At 37.3% G+C, this 14,201-nt stretch overlaps 1 protein-coding gene across 1 annotated transcript in view; it reads right to left on the bottom strand.

Moving 5' to 3' along the window:
* LOC139724885 (coiled-coil domain-containing protein 77-like) overlaps positions 1-10,601 on the bottom strand; it is a 42,294-nt gene extending 31,693 nt beyond the window's left edge. Inside the window, exons 1-7 of the mRNA XM_071636008.1 lie at positions 10,469-10,601; positions 7,606-7,910; positions 5,928-6,091; positions 4,634-4,758; positions 3,492-3,611; positions 2,707-2,831; positions 1,603-1,697 (exon numbers count right to left, since the gene is read on the bottom strand). Coding sequence (XP_071492109.1) covers positions 1,603-1,697; positions 2,707-2,831; positions 3,492-3,611; positions 4,634-4,758; positions 5,928-6,091; positions 7,606-7,908 — 932 coding nt within the window. The 5' untranslated portion in view covers positions 7,909-7,910; positions 10,469-10,601. The remainder of the gene's footprint in view (positions 1-1,602; positions 1,698-2,706; positions 2,832-3,491; positions 3,612-4,633; positions 4,759-5,927; positions 6,092-7,605; positions 7,911-10,468) is intronic.
* Positions 10,602-14,201: the final 3,600 nt, after the last annotated feature.

Below are 14,201 nucleotides of genomic sequence, written 5' to 3'. Positions count from 1 at the left end.
TATATATATATATATATATATATATATATATATATATATATATATATACATTCGTATCCTGGATGCATGATACATATAATTTTTTTATGTCATCGAATTCGTGTTCATTCCAAACAATGTTCATTTACTATTTCCAAAGTTTTTACACATTCAACCATCATACAAAAACTACTCATATCAAGTTAGTCTCCCACGGGAAGACAGATCAAAAATGAAATGTGAATTCAAGTACTTTATTTTATGACAGCTTACTGAAATAAAAGAAATCTTATGCCTATCCGTTGCATGTGCTTGCATGCCAGACCATGAATCCCCAAGCTTAGGGCCTACTCGGGGAAAGGGGTAAAGGATGAGAAATTTTGATATAATTTTTTCTCAATAAAAGGTAATTAAACTATCAAGGTTTCCATGACAATCATTTCCAAACGTAGTAAACAATGCATATTTAACTTCTTTTGGTTTCATTGTGTAACTGACATTTCTTTTTAAAGAGAAATGTTTCAAATACTTGTGTACGTGTTAGAATTATGCCATTATTGTTTGAAATTTTCTGAGACTCCACATAATGACTAGTTGCTATGGTAACAGCACTACTGATTGCCCTCTATAATTTTTAGGGCAAAGAAACACATTTCATTAATATCAAGTTGTCACAAAGGAGCTGTTACAGCCAAGTTTTCAACACATCCATTGACTTCGCTAATATATCACATAAATTACCATTTGTGCTTAAAATGTGTATAGGCGTATACGCTATAGGGATCCTACATTCAATTTTCTTTCAAAATGCGCGTCCGCTAAAAATACATCGTTCCTTTAAGGATAACACAAAACAAGTTATATTTAACCTCATCTCACAATTTCTTTGTTGCATGTGATTTCAGAACATATACAATATGTCCAGTAAATAAATACTTGTAAATAGTTCGATTTAGATAGTGTAAAAAAACTTTGAAATATGAGTAGATTTCACAAATGATAATTTTGAGTAAAGCACGATTTTATATTTCATCGTGCCATATATTCGTGTGTAATAATAAAAATTCAAATGCATATTAGTCATATTCTTAACTTCAAATTAAAGAAAAGACCTTTGTAATTTGAAAGGTACTTATTAATCATTACTTATTTCGACAAAAAAATAAAAATCGTGATTTTTGACATGCTTTTGAATTTTGGGCTAAAAAAGGCATTTTTCGGCAAAAACGCGCGTGACATCCGGCCGTACGCTAAACTTCAGTATTTTTGCAAGACTTTCAGCTGGGAAACTTAGCATTAACAAATTTTGCCGTGCAAAGTAAAAAAAATCGTCTTGGCTGGCCTACTATTTCTGTTTTGTTTGTTTTTTGTTTGTTTTTTTAGAGCCGTTTCATGTGAACAAGAAAGCAAATTCACCAATGGGTGTGAAAATGTGGGCACTTTGAATAAAGACATGGTTGGAGGGTTGTATTCTTTATCAGAATTATCTCAGTGTGTATCACGCCGTGTAGAGTAGAGTACTTTTTGTTCCAGGCAGATGGTACATGCAAACTGTATTACCATGCCGGCACATCAAAGCAACTCCATCTTATAGCTAGACTAGTCTGTTGAGAGAAACCTTACCTCTCTTCCAGTGCTTGCACTTTGGCTTGGTCTCGCTCTACAATGGTTTGGAGCTCTTCCATTCGCACCCTTCGGTCTTCTATCAAAGCTGCAACCTATGCCAAAACGGCAAGACAAATGTAATAGTTTTTACAAGTTTATAAGATATGTCTGTTTTATATGAATGCTTCCATTGCTGGCTAATTCCCAATTACTCTATGGGAATCTTCATGACCAAAGCAAATAATTAACTTCCACATAACATTTGCAAGGTTCAAAATTGGGGATGCTTTTTAACCACATCTAGCAAAAAAAAAAAAAAAAAAAAGATCAAGGATACACACATACAGTATTACTCATCAAAGCTATCATGACAACTAAGCTAAAAGCATCTAACATGGGGCTCTTCCAGTGGTAGCACAGTCTCAGGCCTCTTTTAGACAAACCGAGTTACTGTACATCCATACATTGCATAGGGATGCGTCATATCGATATGAGAGCATTCAGACACAACATCCTGATAAAGAAGTACGATAATTAGCTTTACAGCATCAAACCTTGTGCACTGTCATGTTTCATGGGAAGCTACTCTATCATGTTTGCGTCTCTCCATTGCAAAATACAAACTTTGCATGGGCTTTGCGCAATGCGTTTATACATTACGGTGCATTCATCTGGTAGTTTGCACTAACCCTGATGAGTGCTGCAAATAAGCCTCACCTACTCAACTAATGTACGGATATGACAGCAGTCTGGAACAAATAAACACTATGTAGTATGGATTGTGTACAGAAATATGCTCAAATCATCATTCTGATATGTAAATACCATTTATATCCACATGACACAAATGAAGTGTTCAAAGGCACACACATGTAAATATTTCCTTGTATTTTTGCCAGTCAAGTGGACAGCTCAACTCTGGTTTCTTTGTAATCCTTTTTTTTTTATATTATAATATTTTGAAATTAATTGATTAGTACTAACTTTTGATCTACGTTTAAAATGTTTTTTTTTTCTCTCTCCTGTTTGTTTGTTTTGGCTTTTTTTTTTTTTTTTGGGGGGGGGGGGAAGGTGGCAAGTCTTTATGAAGCATACATACAGCTTGTCTTTTACAACACTTACCTGTTCTTTGGACAACCTTGCCTGTTCAGCCATCTGACTCTGAAGTGCTTCAATTTGTAGCAGCAAGACCTCCACATCTTGGGTCTTGCCGGGATCTGATGCATTCTCAGCGTTCCCCTTCTTGCCTGTCCAGGTTTCAAACACACAAAGTCAACATTTTTAACAGAATTTCCTACCTCCTCCTCCTTCATAATAAAAAACTAGGTCAGAGAATCACTGGAAAAGAAAGCTCATGGAGAGTGTGCCCCTTTAAGTGTGCTGAGCTCCATTAAATTTTGCAAAGTTTAAGATGAAAAAGACAAATTATTGGTTAGATCTTCTACACAATGCAAATTTAGAGCATCATATTGTAGCTGTGTAGGGATCATTTCATCATGCGTTTTGTCACATATTTTTTTTCTGACAAACTGCTTTAAGCTACTGATATCCTTGTACATATCTGACTGGCTGAGAGCAAATAAAAAATATATATATATATCTGACAAAATGCTTGATGAAATGCCCCCCATGTTTTCAGTAGCCACTGCATTCCTTGTGGATGTGGCCCCTTTGCAGTGAATTGAGTTATGGTTTCATTCAAGAAGTCCACTAAGAGCGCAATAAATGCTTGCAAGGAAGCAACCATAGGGACAATGACTTTAAGTCCCACACAAAGGGACTAGGCAGTGAGGATGAAGCTCCCTTGCCAAAAGGCCACAACTGCTGCAGCAGGGGACTTGAACCAGGAACCTTGGGATTGACAAGTCCTGTGGTCTTATGTAATGAGCCACCACAGCTCCTCTTACTCTGTTGACTTCTCTTTGGATGTCTTGCTGCTGCTGCTGATGCTGATGCTGATGATGCTCTGATGTTGGCCGCTGAGCTCCCCCGGAGAGGCAGGGCCGACTTCAAGCCAAACCCATTTTCTGTGGAGTGTGAAGACAAGGATGTTTCAACAGTGAGACCTGAAGCAGAGATCAATTCTTATTGCACATGTAGCATGACCACATGTGACATGAGCATTATCTGAAAACTTGCAAAAGTCCATTTCACATTGTTTGGAGATTTCACCTGCTGTTGAAGGCATCTTTGTGTTTATGCTTGTGTGTGTGTGATTCATTTCATTTCCTGTGGAAATTTGCCATGATAGTATCTATAGGCTGGTGACAGGTCTCATGCAAAATAAAACTGACTTTAATATACTAGTAAGCCTTCCACCTTTGACGACTTTATCTTGATCACAAATGACCTCACGTTGACTCAAAATCTCGGTGTCATTGATCCATCCAATCATCTTCTCCTCTACTAACCTCCATCTGGTCAAGAGGAATACATCTAATGTACACCCATGAGGAATAAAAATGTTACCTGACATGCAAAATTCAGTCTTAGCTTCCTTATCAATCTGGCGACTTCAATCAGCAAGTCACTGATTAGCAGCTACAATACCAATTTGTATGTGTTCCTGCCTTCAGCATGACATTTTACAGTACTAGCAAGTCTATTCTTCTTTTAGCTATTTATGTTCCCAGGCATTTAGCTATGGCTTTCCAAACTTTTGCTCTTTTTTTTTTTGCCTCAAAAGGAAGGTTATGGTGACACAATAGGAATCAGCAATATCAGGTACTGTATATGCCATATATTTAGTGAGTCTAAATTTTTGCGAATGGTTAAATTTGCGATTGTAGAGTACAGTTAGTAATGAATGGAGAATTGTTTCCCTGCACATCACATTCATATCGGGATGGGAGTTAAAATTTTCGTGTGTCTTTAAATCTGCGAATAGCACTTGACTCGCAAAATTTGCAAATATATAACACCTTGAAATATTTGGCATATACAGTAATCTCTATTCATCACTAGTTAGTTTCCAGACACTTGTTCCAATCGTCAAAGAAAGCACTCCTGGAAATGTAAAGCAAAGGGTCAAAAGGACCATGCCCCGTACCATCAGAATGTGGGTGTCTCTTGCTGGCCGGATGCTGCTTGACCACTGCCCGCGCAGGAGGTTCCTTGTGGAAGTAGGTGACCTCAGGCTCACCAGGTCCATTCAGTGCCAGAAGGTGGTGGATCCTGTAGAAAATGAGAGAGAAAGTAAGGACTCATCTTGTATCCCATGGATAAAGGCAGGAGATTGAGATAAGAGAAACATGCTTGTATCATACATGCAGACAGGCATATTCAGCCATGGATGCTAGCCTTGTTACCAGGACGGTATTCCAAAGGCTGAAAAGGCATATCTTTGGTGGAAAAACAATATTTTACTTTTGTGATAATTGACACAATAGAACACAATTTGAGAATAACAGTACTTTTAAGAAATCTGCACCATTCTTGGCTGAAAATAGTGCAAAATATTGCAGCAAAGCTCAAAGGTTAGCATTTCTGTTCGACTCATTTAATTTCAAGAGCATACATGATAATGACCAATACATTGCACTCTGGTTATAGCGAACACATTTTATAACAAAATTTCTGACAAAATGAAGTGAAATTCAGGTCCAAAATTATTAAATCTACATACATCTTTATGTACTTTATTTGTTGGGCAATAACAAAATTTTGATATAACAAAAAAATGAAAAAAAAAAAAAAACTGCCAGTCACGAGGAATCTGTTTTAACGAGAGTTACTATAAAAGTGGTTTCTTTCACGGTGGTTTTATTTTCGCGCTTTGAGGTTGAACCGCGAATTTAACATCACGCGAAAATGTTTTGAAAAGTCGCACGAAATTAACCATGCAAGGAAATGTTTTGAACTCACCGCTTGTTACAACACTACTATGCACATGCACACACGAAGATGCCGCACATTGAGTGTATTGATGGTCAACACACACACAGCGATACCGCGCAATGTAGGTACAAGCATGTTATAAAGTACTCGAGAGACAGGATTTCAGGTAAGCCTGCATTTAGTTTTAATTTCTATTTAATAAATAAAAGATTAATTGGATTATACACAGTAGTTTGGGTTTTCATGTGCAAAATAAAACAGTTTTTGCCGACTGTGAATTCACAGATTTTGCCGACCGCAAATTTAGACACGCGAAAAAGTTGGCACCGATGGAAACTGTGAAAGTATCTGTACACGAAAGAAACCACTTTTACAGTACCTGTATCACTGCTTAATAACATTGGATACTTTAAATTTCCATGTACATGTATCTTCTTTCTTTCTTTCTTTCTTTCTTTTTTTTTTTGCCGATTTGGAACAGAGAAAGTAGTCCACAGTCCACCCACCTCTTCCTGTCCTCAAGCTCCCTAAGCTTCAGTCGGTCGTTCTCTGCATAGAGTCGGAGGACCTGCTCCCGCTCCTGGAAGAGGTAGACCTGCATGTCACTCAAGGCCTTCTGCAGCTCAGCGATCTCCTCTTCCCTCTGTCTCATCTCCCACTGCATCTTGTGCTACTGGGGCAAACACCAATGGCAATCAATGACGACACAAAAACCCAAAGGAAGGTGTTGGTAACCAAGACTCATTTTAAAGGTTTGATGCTGCTTCACAAATATGCATTTTCATTCCATAGCATATATGAAGAGTTTGATCGCAAAATGAGCTAGCGCCATTTTTATTACTTTTTTAAAGTAAGTCCATCATCAGAAAAAGCAAAATAAAACCTTTCCAGTCATATCTCATTTGTGACAGCACAAGGTATATTTTTGAAGTTATGAATAAAAACTTTGATTGCAAATATCTCACGATAACATGAATGGACATACCTCATTTTGCTATTAAACTCTTTATCTACACAGCAGAACTATGTGGTCATACAAAATGTGATCTTCAAAGGTCTCAAGCTCTTCTGGTGCAGAAGAAAGAATAGCATTAAATTTTACACAAATTGAATCTGCATTCATGGTTGTTATCCTCACATCTACATCCATACATACACAGTACTTATTACAAGTTTTTCCAGTAGCATAGTTTGCATATGATAGATCATACTTTTGTTTTTAAGCTACTAGTATCGCTTCATAAACTGACTGTATCAACATATCATAATGATATCTTGTAGTAAATAAGCCAAGTTAGCAAGGGGCAATCTTAACTACACTTCTCTGATTTTGTAATTTACTGTCAATATTTTGTACATCATTGCCCCATATGATGTTATACGGCTGTAATTCTTCCGATGATCTTTTTCAGAAAAATTTGTGCATGGTCAGCATTAGAATTTCTTGATAAATATTTGCACTTGGATGCATGACTCAGTTATTTCAGACACATGAAGGGAAACTTGATTTTATTTTGCCATGCTAGCATTTTCATGCTCTGTTTTTATGAAACATATAATGCACAGGCATAATAAAGGAATTGGCAACATTGAATGCACTGATCCGATCTATTTTGTAAACAGTCTATTAAACAGTAAGCGAACTAGTATGGTAAACTTGTACGACGCTGCACACTGGCACCGGTTCGATGGTCCCTGACCAGTAAATATTACTGTTGGACCAGTAACTTTTTCAGGAATGGACCGTACAACATGAAAACACTGGGTACCTACAGTTGTACTGGTCAAACAGACAGGTCAGACCAGTAGAGAAAATGGGTTAGTGTGCAGTCTTGACTTGTTCATCTAATTCTTACTGATCCACAAGCTTCTGAAGTTGTGCATCATCATATTGTGCACTCCCATTATAACAAACAAGTATACAAAGGGAATCTTGTTACAGCTAATTCAGGACCAAAATATATGATCTATATATCTTTATATACTTCATTGTTCAGCTATAACAAAATCTCAATATATTCCAAAAAACAAACAAACAAACTAACTGCCAATGAACAAAATTTTTAGGACTTTATCATGACGGAAGTCGCTTGTATAAGTGTTGTCTTTTAGCCGAGTATTACTACCAGGACCTGTGCATCTTCCACTGTAACGGAAAGCATGAGAAGAACACCAAGTGCCTACCTGTTGCTCATATGTTGTCCTATACTGATCCAATTTCTGCAGCATGTCTTGGTGCTCGCTGTCGAATTCTGCAATCTTCTTCCGGTAGTACTCCAGCAGCTCTCGGGAGGGCCGGAGGTAGGCCAGTCTCTCACTCACAGGTGGGATGGAGGGTCCCTCGTCCCCTTGGTCATCGTGGCCCTCAACAAAAATGCTGGGTATTTCTGGATTCTCAAAGTGCACAAAAGTGCCCTCCTGCCGCGGCTTTTTGGCCGACGAGCGGCGTGACGGTGGACGATAGCTTGACCCTGGTGTCTGAGCCATTTCTGTTTCAGAATATTAGATGCAAACATTCACAAAAACGGCATATGCCAAGTAGTGCCTGGTTCATAGCCATGCTGAGTAGAAAGTTGAATGATGTTAATAATTTCAAGAATTTTGTTTTACGTTTTTTTTTTTCGATTATTTTGTTCTGCAAAGAGCGAAGTGGTATCTTGACTGCAATGCACAATTTTGTATAAATTACAAAGGTGATACAAAGGTGATACAAAGGTGACACCACCACCACAAAAACATTTAGGGACTCATGCTTACCGATCAGACTTCAGAGTAAATTGCAGGTATTATGAACGTCACCACTCTCTGACCTATAGTCTGAACACAATGACTAAGATGCTCCTCACTCAGACAGTCATCCATAACACATGTGCGTTCCCCATTTTTGGGGAAAGGGGTATAGTATAGACCCAGAAATTCAATTCAGGAGAAGTCTGAAAAATTGCTGAAATAGGGGTCTGTTAGTATTTATTCCAGAATATTTGTAATAAATCTTACCCCAAACAATCCTGAAATAGGATCCTACAAAGACTTAGTTTAAAACTCCTGAAAAAAAAAATTGAGATGGGGTAGCTACCATACTGTAGCTACATGTAATAGTGTGGCTTCTTAGTGTTTGTCAATTTTGTAGAACACATTGGTGAAAGTTTGAGTAAAATCGGACAATCTGTTCAAAAGTTATGAATTTTTGAAGTTTTTGTTTCGGTATCACTGGATGGAGACTACTACAGCTGGTGATGTCAAATTACTCATATGTGTAGAATATAGAGAAAATATAAGGAAATATCAACATATTTTCATTTTTCTTGCATAATAAAAGAACACATGGCTTGCTTCTTTCTAAAGGCAGTGCAGGAGGAGTAGCATTACCCTTAACATACATGTATAATGTCAGTCAGTTACAAGCTGAGGGAATGTGTACTTTTTTCATGAAATTGAATTTTGTGTTATTCTCTTTATATTTCCCTTTTATATCATTCTACACACGTGACATCATCAACTGTAGTAGTCTTGTCATCCAGCAGTGACTACATAGGAACTTTGAAAATTCATAATTTTTTAATGGCCAGTTAAAAATCTTTCACTGTGTTCTACTCAAATTGCTGCGTAATCTCTATTCACATATATATGTGTACAGTATATGAAGGCGGACTTGTCCTTGAAAGGGTGGGGGGAGTATATCTCTAAGATTATAGAATCTGGAACTAGCATCCCTTCTTCTTCCAAGTATTAAGTGCAGTCCACCATCTGGTGTATTTTCGCACTGTTTGGCGGGTCTGGTGCACTATGGTGTATGTACAGTGCCATAAACTAACTACGGTACATGATAACCAAGTGCAGCTAAAAAAAACAGCATTGCGCTTCTACAGAGAACTAGGGGGAAAATGACATTTTCCAGAAGTCTTCTCTGGAGCTTCTCTGGCACAAAGTCAGTTCAGCCAGCTGTCTATATTCAGGGGATGTTCTGCCCGACAACAAATCTTGCTTCAGAAATCCTCATACAGTAAAAATCATTGACCTTGTGATAACACAGGGGTTCATGGAGCTCGAGCGCGACTTGTTGACATAAACATCTCCTATTACTGTAAAAGTGGATATTTTCGCATGACTAATTTTTCGCGCTTGGCCGGGTCGGAAGAGTTTCGCGTGTTTTTAATTCCGCGGAATCAAGACGTCACGCACAGGCACATATGGCAAGCAAAAATATTCGCGTGCTTTTATTTTCGCGCTAGTTTCTGGTTGCGCGAAATGCGCGAAAATTTCCACTTTTACAGTAACTAGTAGCTGTTAAAAAAAGGAAAACAAAAAGAAAGGCTAAATGCTATGAAGTTTTCACTGCTCAGACTGACTGGTGACATCCTGTTTATTGCCCCTTCCCCCCCCCCCCCAAAAAAAAAAAAAAAAAATAGCAGAGTGCACAGTAAAGTCCACATACACACACACACACACACACACACACACAGTCCAGTGTAAGTTTGAGAACCTACTAGACAACAGTTTCTAAGTTAGACAAGATGTAGTCATGTAGATCATTCATACTTCATTCAGGTGCATAGAAAATACTTGTTAGAGGAAGTATAACAGTTAGTTGTAAGTGACTCGATACTAACGATAGTGTCGCTTCTCGCACAGCGTCGTCTGGTCGGGCAGTTCCAGTTTACAACTATTGAACTAGACTCGTCTAGATCTAGGCAGTTCCAGTCAAAAACTTAAATGGGCGTCCAAAGACTGGTTTTTCTGGGATTATATTCGAACTAGTTACTTGTATACTAGCAGAATATAGATCTATACCACATTCTTAGGCTATCTACAAACTAATATCATTGACATATCATTAATTAGAGTCTAGAATCTAACGTTAGAGTCTACGCTAATGTTAGACGAGTTACGCTGTCTTGAGTTCAAATATTGCCGCCATACGAGTGCAGCTGCGGTTGTAATAGTGTAGCTCAGTTTGATGTCGTTGAGTTGCACAAAACAAAAGTGGCTTTTCAGATACAACTGTCCAGCTCCCAGATACTCTCGCTACCCAAGCTTAATAACATACCTTTCACTGACTCATCTGGAATAAAAAGCTGGGAAAGCTGTAGATCTAGGTGTTGGCGAATGAGCTTTTCGCTCGCTCAGGTTTACCTCGTTTCTACGGGTAAATTTTTTCTTTGCCTCCCCGGAAGGATCAGAGTCTGTCTATACAATGTAGTTGTATCTCTAGCAAAGGTCCTCATTGATCTGTGATCCAAGCGCGTAGACTAATACCGCACAATTGCCGTTGAGGGCAGCACACAGACCCTGCACCAAAGAGATTTTCCCCAGTGACTGGTGCCGGTGGGGAGGAGCACCTAGAGTACTAGTACACCAGGGTACCTTAGGTACTCTACCTGCACCCAGAGCCTTCTATTACTATAGTAGAAGGCTCTGCCTGCACCTGCTAAACCAAGATTTCATTCATTGGTATGATTATTAACATAACCTAACTAATAATCTTGATGTAATAATCCTTCATGATGTATCACGTCTAGCTTTGTATGTAACCTACCACTTATACAATTAACTATACATAAAATAAGTCAAAATTATGTTATTCGTTACCGGTATATGGTACTGAAGTATAAGTTTATGAAATTGCCTAGAACAGCTTAATGATTGACTCTGAGATATTGAAATACATGTACAACCGTTTTAACCCCATGTCATGCACACACTATCTGTACTCAATTAATGGTTGATGAACTGGTGCGGTTATAATATTGTATAAGTGTCAACATCTCTCCGATCCCCAACCTCCAAGATGGAATTGCCTAGAAGTTTGACTTCATGGACGATTCAAATTCATGAAATTCTTCCGTCGGGATGTTTTCATTGCAACGACGTAAATAAGCACTGATCAAAAATTGATCAGTCCGGTGATCAGGAGGTCGTGAGTTCGAATCCTGCTCGAGTATGTACGCCCATGATTTTTATCATGGCTACTACTAAAACACTGATCAATTCAGTGCTTATTTACGTCGATGTACAGGGCAATTTGTCAATCAGTTGCAATGAAAACATCTCGACGGAAGAATTTCATGAATTTGAATAATTACGCAGTACCCGCTGCATGCTTTTTTTATAAGGATTAGAACCAACACTTGCTGTCGGGCGAAAGCTCGGTGGTCTAGTGGAGTTGACGCCTGTCCAGTGTATCAGGAGGTCGTGAGTTCGAATCCTGCTCGAGTGTGTATGTATAATACGCCCATGATTTTTATCATGGCTACTACTAAAACACTGATCAATAATTCAGTGCTTTTACGTCGATGTAGGGCAATTTGTCAATCAGTTGCAAATTCATGGACGATGTCCTACATAGGACTACAACGTAATACACCCCGTACTCACAAACACATTCCGTTTATTTTGTCATTCTTTTTCATCCGTGCATAAAGTGTATCCAGTTTCCGAAAGTTTGTTTCTCCGAAAAGGAACACATGGTTCGTTATTATGACGCTTCGTCAATCCGAAAATGAAATGATTTTCGTTATTTTGAAGGTTTGTTGATCCGAAAGAGAAATAAGGTTCGTTAGTCCAAGATTTATTTATCCAAAAAAGAATAGAGTTCGTCCCAAGAGTCATTATCCCAAATTAAAAAAAAAAGAAGAAAATAAATCAGAGTCTGAAAGTGATATGTAGCTCCGGAAGCGAAAAAAAAAGGTTGGTTCGTACAATATAAAGAGAATTCCACATAAATTCATTTTTATGAAAATTATTATTCCCCTGCTTTCTAAAAGTGGTAAGTCAAATGCTCTTTCAATGCGCTAGAAAAGTGAAAGCATGTTGAATTATCTTTATAATGTGTTGTCCACACATGATGTCATAAACTAAAGTAGTCTCCTCATCGATTGGTTCCAACATCAAAACTTTAAAAATCTGGAACTTTTGCATCGATTGTCCGATTTTCCTCAAACTCTCACTATTCTGTTCTACTTATGTTGTTGCTTTCACTCAATCCACATTTCTCTTGGGGTTTTGGTTTCTTTCGATATCCACTAATCCGCGCGTCCATTAAAAAAAAAAAGAAATTAAGTTCAAGACGCATCGTGGAATGATATTCTGATAGTTATTACAGAGTTTCTTCCGTTGCATTCATGCACGTGTATCATGTATTATTCAATTTTGTTACATTTGATGTATTTTTATCATTTATTGAGAAATATGAAAAATAAACGAATGATGAAAATGAAACGTCCAATACGTGTTGTATACCAATGATATTCCGTTAAATTGATTTCTATGATCGACACAGTATCGGACACCTATGACTGGATACGCAAATCATGAAACTGTAAGTTTCATGCCTGCTCATGGAAATTAAAATCAATTGAGTTTATTCTTTTATTTCACAACAGCAACAAAAGCGAAGTATGATACAACTCAGTGGACATAACAATCCCCAAATCATCAAAATACATGATATGAACATAGAAACTAATCACAAACTGACAAAAGGAGAACATGCATATTCAGGCTAATGATAAAACAAGGTTAGATTTAATAAATAAATGACGAAACCAAAGTTGTTATGCTAACGAGGAAGAGTGTGAGAATGACGTATAATGCTTGTAGCGATACTATTACAGTCGATTCACTCGGTCGAGTGCGTCTCGTGGTTGGAGGGAAAAAATAGTTTTGAGGCATAGATTATACCTGAGGATAAAGATAATCCTGTCAAGTTGTGCTTATCCTAATTTAAATCGGAAAAGAAAAAGAAATACAGTAACAAAAAGTACCGTGTTTGGTTTGGTTTATAGTTCGGTTTTATTTCTGCATTTTTTCTATGATCCCATGTCAATACAAAATAACATCATTGATAATTGTTTTTCAACAAACTGACAACAGAGTAAACAATCTAGATAGAACTTGTCTTTTTTTTATGAACGAAGACTAATCAATGTCAAAGAAAAGGAATATTCATGAAGGGAAAAAATGCAGCAGACCGCCCGTCGTATAATCCTATATGCTTGAAATGATAATGACATGGTAATGGACAGTGAACTTTAATAAGCACCTCTCTAACCATTTTTTTAATGAAAAAGCATGGAAAAATGTCAAACTGAATCTCAAATTGCCTGAACGCCAAAGAAATAATGGAGAGACAATGTTGTTATCAACGCGCACACGAAATGGTTTCCTTGTCGCGCCTTTAAATATCTGAATGTGGCTTTTGAAATGGGAAGGGAAGGGCTAATAGTGACGTCATCAGGAAGGTCATCAAAGATTTTAGGACGTTATCGTGTTTATAATATGCTTGATTGTTTTCTCCATTTCTGGTAAATGGAATGGATGTCTTTATGGGTTGTTTAATATACGTGGAATTTGTTTGTTGTTATTTTCATGTTCATACTCAACGTAAATCATATACATATCAAGAATTGAATGTGCGATTTGTCGAATGCAACAAACAAGAGAATTAATGATATGAAGTGAATAATCTATACATTATAAACATTTCTGGTATGAGACGTATGGTATATACATTGTAATTCCTATAGCAGTTATAAAAAAAATGCATTTTTACATTAAATTTACAGTTGAAAAAGAATTTGTCTTTCCTATATTACACCGGGGAGATCATCTGGGGATATATTATGCATATAATCGTTATACGAGAATAAATCACATACTTTGAATGTTTTCTTTGAGGAGATTGGTTTATTTGTATGAGCATAAACAAGAGGTTACTTGTTAACTATCATAATTAAAATATGTTTCTGATGGATGAGATAATTTTATCAAGGAAAAATAAT

Source organism: Diadema antillarum, unplaced genomic scaffold, assembly GCF_040938485.1.
Source record: "Diadema antillarum isolate AM-2024a unplaced genomic scaffold, OU_Dant_1.0 seq00000002_RagTag, whole genome shotgun sequence".
Taxonomy (NCBI): Eukaryota; Metazoa; Echinodermata; class Echinoidea; order Diadematoida; family Diadematidae; genus Diadema; species Diadema antillarum.
This window is presented reverse-complemented; position numbering and strand designations above follow the sequence as displayed.